At 40.3% G+C, this 17,314-nt stretch overlaps 1 protein-coding gene across 2 annotated transcripts in view; it reads right to left on the reverse strand.

Moving 5' to 3' along the window:
* The window catches only part of PIK3R4 (phosphoinositide-3-kinase, regulatory subunit 4), a 78,472-nt gene extending 61,158 nt beyond the window's left edge, over positions 1 to 17,314 (reverse strand). For both annotated transcript variants that reach the window (XM_010856744.1, XM_010856745.1), the window contains exons 1-5: positions 17,120 to 17,314; positions 15,126 to 15,909; positions 6,831 to 6,964; positions 5,031 to 5,613; positions 826 to 960 (exon numbers count right to left, since the gene is read on the reverse strand). In XM_010856744.1, the coding sequence (XP_010855046.1) occupies positions 826 to 960; positions 5,031 to 5,613; positions 6,831 to 6,964; positions 15,126 to 15,858 (1,585 nt within the window). In that variant the 5' untranslated portion in view covers positions 15,859 to 15,909; positions 17,120 to 17,314. The remainder of the gene's footprint in view (positions 1 to 825; positions 961 to 5,030; positions 5,614 to 6,830; positions 6,965 to 15,125; positions 15,910 to 17,119) is intronic.

A 17,314-nucleotide genomic window follows, 5' to 3' on the forward strand; every position in this document is an offset into this window, starting at 1 on the left:
ATCCATACATAACTACTGGAAAAACCATAGCCTTGACCAGATGGACCTTTGTTGACAAAGTAAAGTCTCTGCTTTTTAACATGCTGTTTAGGTTGGTCATAACTTTCCTTCCAAAGAGTAAATGTCTTTTAATTTCATGGCTGCAGTCACCATCTGCAGTGATTTTGGAGTCCAAAAAAATAAAGTCTACCACTGTTTCCCCATCTGAAAAGTAGATTTCTCTAGTTTTTCTGAACTAGAAATACCTTAGAAAACATCTTAGTATATTATCTGACTTACAAATATTCAACCCAATAAACATTAACTAAAAGCCTGTTAAAAACCTGTTATCAATGTAGAGAAACATGAGTCAGGGATAGACCTTACAGAGTTCACCGTTATATTGTTGCTTTATGATAAAAGGTATGGGTTTTGATACAAGAATCATAGGTAGTATGAAATAAACAGTTTATGACTGAGTGTATGTCAGAATATTCTTACATAAGCAGGAATGGTTTAGATTCCTTAGCTATGGTGTTGTCAATGTTTTTCTTTTTATCCTGTAATTATTTTATAATTCAGCTAGCTTTGCTGTTGATACAAGTCAATTCTGGCTGAGAAACTACTGAGCTTAGAGTCTGTGGTGACAGGTTGGTCATGTTCTGGCGAGCTAACAATGCATAAGAGTAGAAGAGAACAGTCAAACGGTAGGAACCTTCCCTCTGTACGTCTGGTATTCTTTCATTTTACATTAGAATTATAAAAGACAGTTTGCTGCAAGTTCACATTCTAAATACAGCAATTCATTCTAAGTAACAGAGAATTTGGAAGAGAAAATCATACTACCTGTGTCATAATTCCCATTGGGATGTGTAACTTCATCTATTTCTTCACTATTTGGGTCATTTTCCATATTGAGATTTTTCAACTGTACTAATTCCAGGAATCTCAAAGCTGTTTCTGCCAGCAGAGCTATGTTTTCTATAAAAGAGAGAAAATTTATAATAATTATAATCATAAATTTGTATAATGCTTATAACTTATTTTCCCTAAATTTTAATACACATAAATAATAATAAAACTAAAGAAAAGCAAGACTTTCCAATTCAGCACTTAACCTAATCTGACTTTTAGTGACTAATCTCATAATCTACAACTATACCCAAACTATCAGTTTTAACCATAAAACATAAACTTCTTTTAAAAATACAGAAATGTACAACCTGGTAACTACAGTTAACATTGCTGCATGGCATATATGAAAGTTCTGGAGTAAATCCTAAGAGTTCTCATTACAAGGAAACAGAAATTTTTCATTGTTTTTTATTATATCTTTGTAAGACGAGGGGTGCTAACTAAACTTACTGTAGTAATCACTTCACAATACATGTAAATCAACCCAACATGCTCTACATCTTAAAACTATACAGTGAGGTATGTCAATTACATCTCAATAAAACTGGAAAAAATACCAAATAACCAAAATACAGCAGTCAAATCATTTGAGGCAAAAAAATAAAAATAAAAAAGCTTAATTCTTCCACAAAGACCTATCTTTTCAACAGCATCATCTTGAGTAAGAGATACGCAATAGGCTACCAGAGAAACACATTTCACATTAAATTAAAAAGCTGACCTTTAGGATCACCCAGGTCCTGGCTCAAACCTTGACCTTGACACTTACCAGCTGACTGCTCAGCCAACCTGAGTCTCAGCTTCCTCACACATAACTGAGTCAGGACTTCCTCAGAGGACCACTACCCACATGCAGCACCCCTTAAGGGCCTGCCTTACAGTGATCCTCGGGTTCCTGCTGAACCAGTGTGACGCCGTCTGCCGTGCTCCTGCAGCGGTGCACCTCCTCTCCTTTCTCTGATGAGACGTCTAAGACTATTTCCCACTCTTGGCCACTGTGAGAACGCCTGCTCCTTAGCGTTGCTGTCTCACCTGAAGCTAACTCTACCTGCTCTGGGCTTACGCTTTCCTCCTCCTCCCATTCTTGTGTATTCCTGCCTCTGCCCTTCCCCTCTGACTCCCATGCTTAATATGTGACCATACCCTCAAAGACACACTCTTTCTCTTCTCAGCAGTCAGTGGCACGGAACATGAACTACCTTGTTCTATTCATTCTAAGACTCACTTTTTCTTCACTTCTTAACATCTCTGAAATAGAGATGCATCCCACCATAATTGATGTTTTTTAGTCTATCAAATACAGTGATTCCCTTCATGGTGGAGTCCCACCCCCTACGCTTGCTAGGTTCAACAGTTTTCTGAATAGAACGAAAATGTACCTCTAAGCAAGCAAGTTATTGATACCTCGCAGCACCTACTCAGCCTAAAGACAGGAGAATCCTATACCATTCTCTGATGATTCCAGACGAATACTCCCACTTCAATAAAAATATCTTTATTAGGAAAAGTCTCTTCTTTTCCTGGGCACTTCTCAAGTCTGAACAGATCTATTACTTATCCCCCCATTTATGCTCATAAACCACAAGACACTTGTCAGTTCACTTATACAAGATACAAATCTATACCAGCATCTCTTGAGTTTAAAAACACTACAACAAAAGAAAATTTTAATTGATTTTTAAACATTTATCATTATTGACATGTGTGGTTTAATTACACTTAGCCATACGAGTTCAGAGACTTCTGACTCTATGTAAAAACACAGCCTGCTCATGCTTAAGCCATGGCTCACCACGGCTGGGTAGCACGGGGCACTGCAAGGTCCTGGCACTGACCCTGGGTCACCATGGCCTCTCACCCTGAGACCCAGCAGACAAATAAAAGCAGGGTGCCTCAAAATCCAGGTCCACACCCGCAGCTCTGAGAACTGAGAAAGAACCAGTCCTGGTACACTCTGGTGGTACACCGCAGCCTCTCCCATCCCAACTCCTCAGCTGGGAAATGAAGAGACTCTAATACCTACTGCTCAAGACTGGTGTGTCAGCTTCAACAGCTAGACAGACCTTAAATTCCAGAACCTAGAACCTGGAGCCTATTATACAGAGTGAAGTAAGTCAGGGAGAGAAAAACAAACACCGCATATTAACGCAGATATATATGGAATTTAGACAGACGGCACCAGCGACCCTACATGCAGGGCGGCAAAGGAGACACAGACGTAAAGAACAGACTTCTGGCTCAGCAGGAGAAGGCGAGGAGGGGATGATTTGAGAGAACAGCGCGGAAACACATACATTACCAAATGCGAAACAGATGACACGCGCAAGTACAATGCCTGAAGCAGGGCACCCACAGCCGGTGCTCGGGACAACCCAGAGGGAGGCGGTAGGGAGGGAGGTGGCAGGGGGTTCAGGATGCGGGGACACACGTATACCTGTGGCCGATTCATGCTGATGCACGGCAGAGCCCATCACAGTATTGTAAAGGAATTATTCTTCAGTTAAATTAATTAATTAAAAAATAAAGAATCCAGAACCTATTTCAGAATCTCTATATCTTATACAATTAACCCTTGCAACCAGGAGCAGTACATGTCCTTACACAAAGCAGATTTTTCAATAAAGTCGCTACTGTTTTTATGCTATTACTGCTAATAAATGAATGTAAATATATTAATATAATACCCACACATCAGAATCTTACCTATTCACTACAACTGAGAAAAGACTAAGATGGGCCAAAAGTAGTTCATAATAGTCTAAAACACACAGCTTGTTTTTAAAAACCATAGGCTTTTCTTTCATTTAATTTTATTCAGTGCAATTAAGTTGATCCTTGAACATCTGAATTTTTTTCAATATTAAATTTAAGTATTAATATAAATATTTTATATTTATATTACTAAATAATATTAATAAATAATTCAATATTAAATTAAATTACAGTATCACATAATCCATGGCTGGCTGAAATCCACAGATGCAGAACCATGGATGGAGGGCCAACTATAAATTATAAGAGGATTTTCAACCGTGTGGAGGGTCAGTATTCCTAAGCACGACGTTGTTCAAGGGTCAACTGTATTTCTCTTTACCAAGTGAATTATAAACATGCTTTGTTCCAAATAATAAACCTGGATATGTCTTTAAAGAAATCCTGAATTTCCTAAGCCTAAAATTTACACCTATACAGCTATGGAAATCAGAAACTGTAAATAGACAGATGGATAAACATTTTTTAAAAAGCCAACAAGCACCGATCACTCTGTGGATGTGTGTAGCCGTAAAGACAGAGTCCAAAGATCATTTCTCATAGTCCAGTAAAATAACAAGTATATCATCAAATAATGAACTAATAAAAAGCAAGCATCTTTCAAAGAAAGAGACATTATCACCACCACATATGTCACATACAAAGACTTCAGAATTCCTAATTTCTATCAGATTATATTTCAGAAATAAATCATGGAATTATGTGAATATTTCAATGACACTTTCCATGCAGAAATAAGCATTCAAAATTAATTTAGGGAATTAAAAATACAAATCTGTATCACTTGATTTTATGAATGAGAATTATAAATATTTATAAAAACAGGTAGATGTGTTACTGTAACACACCCACTTCACCACAAAAAAGCCACACTTCCTAAGCATCACAGTAACTGAAGGCACCTTCAAATTCAGTAACCTAACAGGCTAGGTCCTTTCAACACCAAACTACCCAGCAAAATTAATTTTTTTCAACAGCAATAGACTGTTATACCCTAATACTAATATTCAAGCAAACATATCTGTTCAGAGAAACTTCAGAAAGGCCTAAAGACACTACATCAGAAGCACATACTTGTAAACATCTTACTCCAAATTAAATGTTAATACTCCCAGTAAAATCATAAAATTCTGTGCTATGTATTTTTCACTTAATAATTCTGATCACTTCAAATCAGAGTAAACACAAAGCTTGAGTTTCATGAACAGATCAGCTATAAATATTACCAAAATGTACACAAATAGTTCAAGGACCAAAGTTCAAGGTTCTCTTTGGAATTTCCAAAAATATCAGAGAAACAAGAGGTATTACGGTCACTAACTTCAGGATGTCAGTGGTCACTTACTGGGACAATAAGCTCTTACCAGCGTAGGCTAGCCTGACGATCGTGGCGTCATCCTGGGCCAAGTGGGCTATGCCTGGCAGGATGTACTCTGGGTAAATGTTGACATCGTTGCGAGGAACCTCCTTCACGAGAGCAAGAACTTTAGTCAACGTCCGCAAGGCTTCGGCCCTTACTCTGGGAACAGAGTCATTGCTGAAATGTAAAAGATAAGGAGTAATACGATCCAAAAGAATTTCTACACTTAATCTTGGGGCCAAATGGAGAATAAGTTCCAAAGCGGCAAGCTTGGAGTCGCAGTATTTCAGGGTCTGCAGGCAGGACGTTATAACTGACACCAAGATAACCAGCCCATTCTCCTTGGGCTCTCCATCCGCTTTCTCCAGCAGATCGTGTCCACAGAGATTGTGAATGATGTTGTCCAAATCCTTCCTTATAACCAGAATACGCTCATCTGCAGAAAGAAATGTTTCTTTGGCAAACTGGGCCATATAGGGCTGAAGAAAAGTGTAGAATATTTCAGGAAAGGCATTGCCACGTTGCTGCTTTAAGTAATCTTCTGCCTCTAAACGTTTATCTGGTTCCCGGTGAATCATCTGAGTTACCTACACCAAGGGGAGAATGGGAGTAAAACACAGATTTGAGAAAAGCAAATTAAATCAGACCAAAGCAACACCACCAACTTACATGTAATTTAAAGGGACTCTAAGGTAATACTGACTCTTTCCAATCTTCACCTTTCAAACTACTTTCAGAACATGACTACTGAGTAAAATGTGACTCTACCATCATCCTATAAAGCAAGAGAAAATCACACAGTAACGTACTCTAGATGGTCCAGACACATAAAGAGGATCTAGTCTTTAAAAGTAGTCAAATTCATTCCTTTCACAGCTAAGAAAAGGTAGGCCCAAATTCATACTTAGCCAACACAACATGATAATGGGCGCCACCCCGAGAACAGACAGGTATGCCAGCTCCTAAACCCAGTGTACTGTTCACTGGATGTGAGCTAAACTGGCTTCCTCTGGGGCATCTTACTTTTTAATATTTGCCATTTTTAAAAGAAATCAAAATGCTTATTTCCCTACCTTACTAAAGAATATCTTAAATATACCATAACCTTTCAATGGCTCAGAGTCATCATCAGATGCATCAGTTACTGTAGTAAATGCCATAAAAAACATCCCCTCAAAACAGCAGTGTGGATACACGGCTGACATGACCTCCCAGAATTCCTCACGTCTGATCTGATGCCGTAAAAAACATCCCCTCCAACACCAGTGTGGATATATGGCTGACACGACCTCCCAGAATTCCTCACGTCTGATCTGCTACACTAACAGGTGATTCAACAGCCCCGCTGCCAGAACTGCCCTCAGGTCAAGGGAGGTCTACAAAGCTAGCTGCTTCTATATGAAATGCTCCTATACTGCTGTATTATACTCAAGCTGATTCTCCTGTCTCCTCATTTTACATATTTATTCTCTTTATTACTTATCAGCAAGCTCTATCTTGGACAACCTCTCTAATGCCCAAGTACCTCCTTATTTCCTTCCAAATCTGTCCAAAGCAGAGTTAGGATTCTAATGGAAAGACGTGTGTGTATTTGTGTGTTTGTAACATAAAGTCAAATGAGCTCTGTGTCTAAGGGGGAAAAATTATACATTTCTGCCTAACAAACTAAAAATGATAGGAGGCATATATTAGTCTACAGGGCTTTATTGCTCGTCCCAAATTCAGAATGTTCCAGAGAACTAATACTGAAGGGAGAATATAGTTCTATTTAAAACATTATGGTAAATATTTGCAGCACAGTTACCAGTTCTCTGATACTGCGATCTTCAATTTTACTCAGCACCTGCTCAGGGAAAAACTGCCCATTTCTATAGGCCAAAAGTTGAGAGAGATCAAACAAAGGCACGCCTTCTGTAAAAAGCTCAGCGATCACACAACCTGGAAAACAGCAGGAAATAATTCCATTAAAACTGAAAGGCAAGAGATCCATAATACAGATCAAGAATTCAGAGAATTCATGAAACTCAAGATACATAACTTCTTTAATATAACACACAACTACAATCAAGCAAGGCAGAAAAAACGTCTACTGGTGAATCATCAGTTTCCAAAAGTATGAAATCAAAAAAGGCCTACTTAATTTTTCTTCTTAAAAAAATTAAATCAAATAAAATTACTTCCTTGTTCTGTAGTTTAAAACAAATGTACTACACATGCATTATACATCAGATCAGATCAGTCGCTCAGTCGTGTCTGACTCTTTGCGACTCCATGAATTGCAGCACGCCAGGGCTCCCTGTCCGTCACCAACTCCCGGAGTTCACTCAGACTCACGTCCATTGAGTCAGTGACGCCATCCAGCCATCTCATCCTCTGTCGTCCCCTTCTCCTCCTGCCCCCAATCCCTCCCAGCATCAGAGTCTTTTCCAATGAGTCAACTCTTCGCATGAGGTGGCCAAAGTACTGAAGTTTCAGTTTTAGCATCATTCCTTCCAAAAAAATCCCAGGGCTGATCTCCTTCAGAATGGACTGGTTGGATCTCCTTGCAGTCCAAGGGACTCTCAAGAGTCTTCTCCAACACCACAGTTCAAAAGCATCAATTCTTCGGCACTCAGCCTTCTTCACAGTCCAACTCTCACATCCATACGTGACCACAGGAAAAACCATAGCCTTGACTAGATGAACCTTTGTTGGCAAAGTAATGTCTCTGCTTTTGAATATGCTATCTAGGTTGGTCATAACTCTCCTTTCAAGGAGTAAGCGTCTTTTAATTTCATGGCTGCAGTCACCATCTGCAGTGATTTTGGAGCCCAGAAAAATAAAGTCTGACACTGTTTCCACTCTTTCCCCATCTATTTCCCATGAAGTTGTGGGACCGGATGCCATGATCTTCGTTTTCTGAATGTTGAGCTTTAAGCCAACTTTTTCACTCTTCACTTTCACTTTCATCAACAGGCTTTTCAGTTCCTCTTCACTTTCTGCCATAAGGGTGGTGTCATCTGCATATCTGAGGTTATTGATATTTCTCCCAGCAATCTTGATTCCAGCTTGTGTTTCTTCCAGTCCAGCGTTTCTCATGATGTACTCTGCATAGAAGTTAAATAAACAGGGTGACAATATACAGCCTTGACGAACTCCTGTTGTTCCACGTCCAGTTCTAATTATTGCTTCCTGATCTGCATACAAATTTCTCAAGAGGCAGATCAGGTGGTCTGGTATTCCCATCTTTTTCAGAATTTTCCACAGTTTATTGTGATCCACACAGTCAAAGGCTTTGGCATAGTCAATAAAGCAGAAATAGATGTTTTTCTGGAACTCTCTTGCTTTTTCCATGATCCAGCAGATGTTGGCAATTTGATCTCTGGTTCCTCTGCCTTTTCTAAAACCAGCTTGATCAGGAAGTTCATGGTTCACATATTGCTGAAGGCTGGCTTGGAGAATTTTGAGCATTACTTTACTAGCGTGTGAGATGAGTGCAATTGTGTGGTAGTTTAGCATTCTTTGGCATTCCCTTTCTTTGGGATTGGAATGAAAACTGACCTTTTCCAGTCCTGTGGCCACTGCTGAGTTTTCCAAATGTGCTGGCATATTGAGTGCAGCACTTTCACAGCATCGTCTTTCAGGATTTGGAATAGCTCAACTGGAATTCCATCACCTCCACTAGCTTTGTTCATAGTGATGCTTTCTAAGGCCCACTTGACTTCACATTCCAGGATGTCTGACTCTAGGTGAGTGATCACACCATCGTGATTATCTGGGTCGTGAAGATCTTTTTTGTACAGTTCTTTTGTGTATTCTTGCCATCTCTTCTTAATATCTTCTGCTTCTGTTAAGTCCATACCATTTCTGTCCTTTATCAAGCCCATCTTTGCATGAAATGTTCCTTTGGTCTCTATATTTTCTTGAAGAGATTCCTAGTCTTTCCCATTCTGTTGTTTTCCTCTATTTCTTTGCATTGATCGCTGAAGAAGGCTTTTTTATCTCTTCTTGCTATTCTTTGGAACTCTGCATTCAGATGTTTCTATCTTTCCTTTTCTCCTTTGCTTTTCGCTTCTCTTCTTTTCACAGCTATTTGTAAGGCCTCCCCAGACAGCCATTTTGCTTTTTTGCATTTCTTTTCCATGGGGATGATCCCTGTCTCCTGTACAATGTCAGGAACCTCATTCCATAGTTCATCAGGCACTCTATCAGATCCAGGCCCTTAAATCTATTTCTCACTTCTACTGTATAATCACAAGGGATTTGATTTAGGTCATACCTGAATGGTGTAGTGGTTTTCCCTATTTTCTTCAATTTAAGTCTGAATTTGGCAATAAGGAGTTCATGATCTGAGCCACAGTCAGCTCCTGGTCTTGTTTTTGCTGACTGTATAGAGCTTCTCCATCTTTGGCTGCAAAGAATATAATCAATCTGATTTCAGTGCTGACCATCTGGTGATGTGCATGTATAGAGTCTTCTCTTGTGTTGTTGGAAGAGGGTGTTTGTTATAACCAGTGCATTTTCTTGGCAAAACTCTATCAGTCTTTGCCCTGCTTCATTCAGTATTCCACGGCCAAATTTGCCTGTTACTCCAGGTGTTTCTTGACTTCCTACTTTTGCATTCCAGTCCCCTATGATTAAAAGGACATCTTTTTTGGGTGTTAGTTCTAAAAGGTCTTGTAGGTCTTCATAGAACCGTTCAACTTCAGTTTCTTCAGCGTTACTGGTTGGGGCATAGACTTGGATTACTGTGATATTGAATGGTTTGCCTTGGAAACGAACAGAGATCATTCTGTCGTTTTTGAGATTGCATCCAAGTACTGCATTTCGGACTCTTCTGTGGACCATGATGGCCACTCCATTTCTTCTGAGGGATTCCTGCCCGCAGTAGTAGATATAATGGTCATCTGAGTTAAATTCACCCATTCCAGTCCATTTGAGTTCGCTGATTCCTAGAATGTCGACATTCACTCTTGCCATCACTTGTTTGACCACTTCCAATTTGCCTTGATTCATGGACCTGACATTCCAGGTTCCTATGCAATATTGCTCTTTACAGCATCGGACCTTGCTTCTATCACCAGTCACATCCACAGCTGGGTATTGTTTTTGCTTTGGCTCCCTCTCTTCATTTTTTCTGGAGTTATTTCTCTACTGATCTCCAGTAGCATATTGGGCACCTACTGACCTGGGGAGTTTCTCTTTCAGTATCCTATCATTTTGCCTTTTCATACTATTCATGGGGTTCTCAAGGCAAGAATACTGAAGTGGTTTGCCATTCCCTTCTCCAGTGGACCACATTCTGTCAGATCTCTCCACTATGACCCGCCCATCTTGAGTTGCCCCACGGGTGTGGCTTAGTTTCATTGAGTTAGACAAGGCTGTGGTCCTAGTGCGATTAGATTGACTAGTTTTCTGTGAGTATGGTTATACACATATATTAAGAGATACAAAGATAGATTGAAAGTCATCATAATAGTGTTTTTATTATGAATTTATAGACATTAAGTTCATAAGAAACTACTAAGAAGTCATATCTGACAACTCATTTACTAACCATTAAACAAAGAGTTATCAGGTGCCTACCACACACTAGACTTTAACAGTGCATGAAACAGATAAAATCTCTACCCTCATGAAGCTCTTATTCTAGAAGAGAGAAAGTAAACCAGTAAACAAACACAATTATAAAATGGGAAGTGCTAAGAAGTGTGGTTGTAACATTAAAGGGGGAGAAGAGATACTCTGCATAGCGCACTTAAATAATCTTCAAACAAGAAATAAAGTATCTACATTCCCAAAAAGACAAAGCAGTTTCACTGAATCATTACATGACACACATTTAACAAGTTTTAAGGAGATCTTTGAACAACCTGAGTCATAGCTTTGCATGTGCCAGTCCCTCTGCCTGGGATGCAACTCCATCAAGAATCTTCATGGCTTATACCTAAACCTCTTTCAGATCTTGAATCAAATGTCATCTTAGCAGTGTGGCATTTCTTGACTGCCAGTTTAAAACTGCAAGCCCCCTAAGACAACTACCCCACCCTCAACACGTAGCACAATACTCTCCCAACAGCACTGAATGCCACATTTTATATTTTACGCGTGTATTTCTTTACTGTCCATATACCCACTGAACTCCATAGGGATTTTTGTCTATTTTGTTCACTAAAAAATCTCTAGCGACTAAGACAGTTCCTGATATAAACACTCAATAAATTTCTTAATTTCTATCCATATAGTATCCAGTTTTATAATAAAAAAAAAAAAAACTAAAAATGGCTATTAAGAACACCAAAGCAAAAAGAAAACAGAAGAACGGAACAATACTATAAACTAGATCTAATGGATATCAAAGGAACACTCATTCCATCTAACAGAATACAAAATTCTTCTCAAGTACATGCAGCACACTCTCCAAATGAAACCATATGCTAGACCATAAAACAAGCTTCAAGAGTTTTAAAGGACCAGAATCATAGAAATTATGTCCTTCAAACCACAATGGAATGAAATAAATCAGTAACAGAAGAGAAATCTGAAAAATTCACAAATATGTACAATGAAACAACATATTCATAAATAACCAATGATCAAAGAAAACTTACAAAACACTTTGAGATGAATGAAAATGAAAGCAATATACAAAAATGTATGGGATGCAACTAGAGCAGCATTTGGAGAAAATGTAAACTATAAACACCTAACTTGTAAAAGAGCTCAAAACAATAACCTAATCTTAACCTTGAGAAACAAACTAAAACCAAAGGAAAAAGAAGGAAAGGAAAACCAGAAATTAGAGAGAAAATTTATGCAGTAAGGTATAAAATACACTAGAGAACATTACCAAAACCAAAAGCTCATGCATTGAAAAGCTCAACACAACTGACAAACTTTTGCTGAGATGACTCAAACTACAAAAATCAGGTAGGAAAAACAGGACATAAATCCAACCTCACAGAAATGAAAAGAATTTTACGGGAATAATTTAAACAAATGTTTGCCTGCCCAAAATTAGACAAACTAAATGAAATGGACAGATTCCTAAAAAGATAAAGATTACCAAGGTGACATAAAAGAAAATCTGAATAGACCTTATAAAGTGATGGAATTAGTAATTAAAAACCTCCCACAAAGAAAAACCTAAGCCAATTAAACAAGTGAATTCTGCCAAACATTAAAATAATTAACAGCCATCCTTGAGAAATCCTAACAAAACAGAGAGAAGGAACACTTTCCAAGTTATTCTATGAGGCCAATCTTACCCTAGTAGCAAACTAGACAAAAGGATCATAATTAAAGAAAACTATACATTAACATCCCTGATATAAATATCCTCCAAAGAATATTAGCAAACTGCAGGTAGGAACTGAAGAGTCCATAGTAGTAGTAGTGAATTTTCTCAGTCATGTCCGACTCTTAGCGACCCCCCATGGACTGTAGCCTACCAGGCACCTCCATCCATGGGATTTTCCAGGTGAGAGTACTGGAGTTGGGTGCAAATGCCTTCTCCAGAAGAGTCCATACCAACAATAATAAACAAATTAGGGGAAAGAAAGGATACTTGAGCCCACAGAATGCTGAAGGCCTACGGTGGAAGGTGCTGGAATTGGAAGATCATCATTTTGCAACCATCACAGTAAAGATCAAATAAGACAAGAATGATTAACAGATGCCAAATCAAAGAGGAAATCGTGATGACTGGCAGGATACTAGTATGGTGTTGAAAGTTTCTTCCCACAGGTTGCTTTACTAATTGCAAGGGATTAAAAACAAAAACAAAAAGTAACTACAGCAAGGAGAAATTGGGCAAGAATTTGACCACATGATCAAAATAAACATCACCAATACATACCATTTGCTCCAGATACCACAGTATGAAGACATCATCACCTACACAGAGGCCCTGAGAACGAATAACCTGAATCTAACCACAAGCCTTCTTACATGAACAGTGCAAAGAAACAGAGGAAAACAACAGAATGGGAAAAACTAGAGACCTCGTCAAGAAAACTGGAGATACCAAGGAAATATGTCATGCAAGGATAGGTACAGTAAGGGACAGAAACGGTAGGAACCTAACAGAAGCAGAAGAGATTACGAAGAGGTGGCAAGAATACACAGAAAAGCTATACAAAAAGAGTCTTAATGACCCAGATAACTATGATGGTGTGATCACTCATCTAGAGTCAGATATCCTGAACTGTGAAGTCAAATGGACTTTAGGAAGCATCAATACGAACAAAGCTAGTGGAGGTGATGGAATTCCAGCTGAGCTATTTCAAGTCCTAAGAGATGATGCTATGAAAGTGCTGCACTCAATATGCCAGCAAATTTGGAAAACTCAGCAGTGGCCATAGGACTGGAAAAGGTCAGTTTTCATTCCAATCCCAAATAAGGGCATTGCCAAAGAATGTTCAAACTACCGAACCATTGCATTCATTTCACATGCCAGCAAAGTAATGCTCAAAATCCTCCAACTTCAGCTTCAGCAGTACATGAGCCAAGAATTTCCAGATCTACAAGCTAGATCTAGAAAAGGCAGAGGAACCAGAGATCAAGTTACCAACATCCACTGGATCACAGAGAAAGCAAGGAAATTTCAAAAAAACATGTTTCACTGACTACACAAAAGCCTTTGACTGTGTGGATCACAACAAACTGGAAAAATTCTTCAAGAGATACCAAACCACCTTACCTGTGTCCTGAGAAACCTGTATGCAGATCAAGAAAAAACAGTTAGAATCAGACATGAAACATCGGACTGGTTCAAAATTGGGAAAGGAGTACATCAAGGCTGTATATTGTCACTGTGCATATTTAATTTCTATGCAAAGTACATCTTGCGAAGTGCCGGGCTGAATGAACCACAAGGTGGAATCAAGATTGCTGGGAGAAATATCAACAACCTCAGATATGCAGATGATACAACTCTAATGGCAGAAAGTGAAGAGGAACTAAAGGGCCTCTTCATGAGGGTGAAAGAGGAGAGTGAAAAAACCGTCTTAAAACTCAACACTCAAAAAGCTAAGATCACGGCATCCAATCCCAACACTTCATGGCAAACAGGTGGGGAAAAAGTGGAACCAGTGACAGATTTTCTTGGGCTCCAAAATCACTGTAGATAGTGACTGCAGCCATGAAATTAAAAGATGCTTGCTCCTTGGAAGAAAAGCTATGACAAACCCAAACAACACACAAAAAAGCAAATACTACTTTGCCAACAAAGGTGTGTATAGTAAAAGCTATGGTTTTTCCAGTAGTCATGTATGGATATGAGAGCTGGACCATAAAGGCTGGGCGCCAAAGAACTGATGCTTTTGAACTGTGGTGCTGTCCCTTGCACAGGAGATCAAACCAGTCAATCCTAAAGGAAAAATCAACCCTGAATATTCACTGGAAGGACTGATGCTGAGGCTGAAGCTCCAATACTTTGGCTACCTGATGGGAAGAGCCAAATCACTGGTAAAGACCCTGTTTCTAGCAAAGATTGAAGGAAACAGGAGAAGAGGGCAGCAGAGGATGAGATGGTTGGATGGCATCACCGACTCAATGGACATGAGTTTGTGTAAACTCTGGAAGCTGGTGAAGGACAGGGAAGCCTGGGGTGCTGCACTCCATGGGGTTGCAGAGTCAACTACAACTCAGCATCTGAGCCATAATCACCTTTCAGGTTTCAGCGTAATTATCATCCTTCCAATAAAGATTCCTTTCCTGATTCTGCCTCTCTACCCATCACCACCAAAGACTCATTTAAGTATCCTTATGTTCCTGTAACAGTACCCTAAGCATATCACCACCACAGCAAAAAACACTGCACCGAAATCTCTTTTCAATATCAATCTCTCCAATTAAAAGGCAAGCACCTTGAAAATAGAAACAACTACTCATCTCTCTCACTTAAGACAGTGCCTGACCCATACAGAAGAATTCAAATACTCCTTAAACGTCTGAATAAGCAGACCACTCTCTGCATTTTCTAGGTACTTAAAACACATTCAATAAAATAATGCATCTGACTGAAGAGTGGGTGGATTTACCAAAAAGTTAATTTCTGCATTCAAGAGTTAAAATAAATGCACATTCCCACCTTAGCAAAGCTGACCAACTCAAATACCTGCTGAAAAGATATCCATTGCTCGCTTCAATTCTCCTCTTGTTCTCTGATTGCTGTTTAAGTCTACAAGTGGAGTTGAAGGATCTCTCATATATTCTAACTCTGTGGCAAACAATCCACCATCGACAAAACGTTCGGGAGCAATGTAACAAGTTCTCCTCCGTGAAGTGTCAAAAAAATAGTTGAAATCTGCCGGGTTGTCCTCTGGAAGGTAAGTGGGCTTGAAACTGGCAAAATCCGTTAGAAGAACCCAGTTCCAACTGGTGACCATCACGTTCTCCGTCTTGATGTCCCCATGACGGACGCCAGATTTGTGCGCTTGGTCCACAGCTGTGAGGATCTGGAAAGCGACCCAGCGCTTCTCGATGTTATTTAGGAACGGACGGGTGCTGATTCGGTCGTAGAGGTTGTCTCGCACGTACTGCCTGAAGAGCATGGCTGCCTTCTCAGAGGCTTTTTCGGCAGCTTTCTGGAAAGGCAGACAGTTCTGGGCAGAATGAAGCCTGATTTTCAGTTCCTCCAGCTCCTGTTTATAGCTGGTGAGAGGCAATGTGGGATCCTGAATTGCAAAGACCTTCACAACTACCAGGCCTTCTCGGTGCTTCGCTCGAGCAACTTTAAAGAACCGAGTACTCCCCAGACTCTTATCATATTCAAAGTCATGGATGTCTGAGAAATAACTCTCCACAGAAAGGATCTGGGAGGGAGCAATGCCAGCGAGCTGGTTTCCCATGATGGCAGCAAGCACCTCTGAGACACCAAGTTAGGATACAACACGTACTTTCTGAAAAAAAGAAAGAAAAAAAAAGAAGCAATGAAACATCATTTTTTATCTATCCTTCTACAAGGTAGATACATCATATTTCTCTTCCACCCCACAGGACTGTACTTAACAACTTTTTGGCAGCCTCTAAATTTCAGACATATTTATCTTAAAAGATATTATTTTGTCGTCCTTTCCGGGATATTAAAGGAAAATAGGCCCCATCAATATTAAATTGAAATGTCACAATGTGTATTTTCTGATACTTGAAAAATTTAACAAATCTTTACTACGTGTTCAGTATTGTGCTTGGGGCTGAAAGAGGCACCAAAGTGCTATGTGACACAGTTATCTGTCCAAGAAGAATGTGTAATCTTGAATACGAAACCCAAGCACATCTTAAATCTAACTGCTGCTGCTGCTAAGTCACTTCAGTCGTGTCCGACTCTATGTGACCCCATGGACGACAGCCCAACAGGCTCCCCCGTCCCTGGGATTCTCCAGGCAAGAACACTGGAGTGGGTTGCCATTTCCTTCTCCAATGCATGAAAGTGAAAAGTGAAAGTGAGGTCGCTCAGTCATGTCGGACTCCTAGTGACCCCATGGACTGCAGCCTACCAGGCTCTTCTATCCATGGGATTTTCCAGGCAAGAGTACTGGAGTGGGGTGCCATTGCCTTCTAGAGTCGCCAAATACAAACAGGTTAGGTTTGGCTTCCCTGGTGGCTCAGATGGTAAAGAAACTGTCTGCAATGCAGGAGACCTGTGTTCAGTCCCTGAGTGGGTAAGATCCCCTGGAGAAGGAAATGGCAACACATTCCAGTACTCTTACTTGGAAAATCCCATGGACAGAGGAGCCTGGTAGGCGGCACAGTCCACGGGATCGCAGAGTGGCATACCACTGAGTGGCTAAAAAAAAAAAAAAATCCAAACGATCACCATATCGTGGACCCGTCCGGCCTTAACTCCTGCGTGCCTTCCCACTCAGCTAACTGAAGGCAGAAGAGCTGTCTGGTTTACAACAGGGAAGAACCCCTGGCAGAGATGTTAAAGGAAAGTAAATCAAAACACCCTCCTTGCCAAAACACAGCCCAAGGTTCTCCTAGTTCGGATCTTGCAGGAAATCAAAATACCCTTCTTGCCAATCACAGCCCAAGGTTCTCATAGCTCAGATCTTGCAGGAAATCAAAGCACACAAGCACGCACGGCTGTGCACACACGCAAACCTTTACCCTGGGGCAGTAGGAAGTGTCACAAGCCGACGGCTCGCTGCCTCACTTGGAGCTCACGGCGGATCCCTTCGGGGTCTGGGCGGCGAAGGGAGCCAGCAGCTGGGCGAAGCCCGCTCAGAGGGAGGACGAGGGAGCCGTGGAAGGCGTCCGGGACCCCGGCGGCCCGCACGGGACACGCGGGGAGCTCTCGGGGCC

This window comes from Bison bison, unplaced genomic scaffold (genome assembly GCF_000754665.1).
Source record: "Bison bison bison isolate TAMUID 2011002044 unplaced genomic scaffold, Bison_UMD1.0 scf7180017864374, whole genome shotgun sequence".
Lineage (NCBI taxonomy): Eukaryota > Metazoa > Chordata > Mammalia > Artiodactyla > Bovidae > Bison > Bison bison.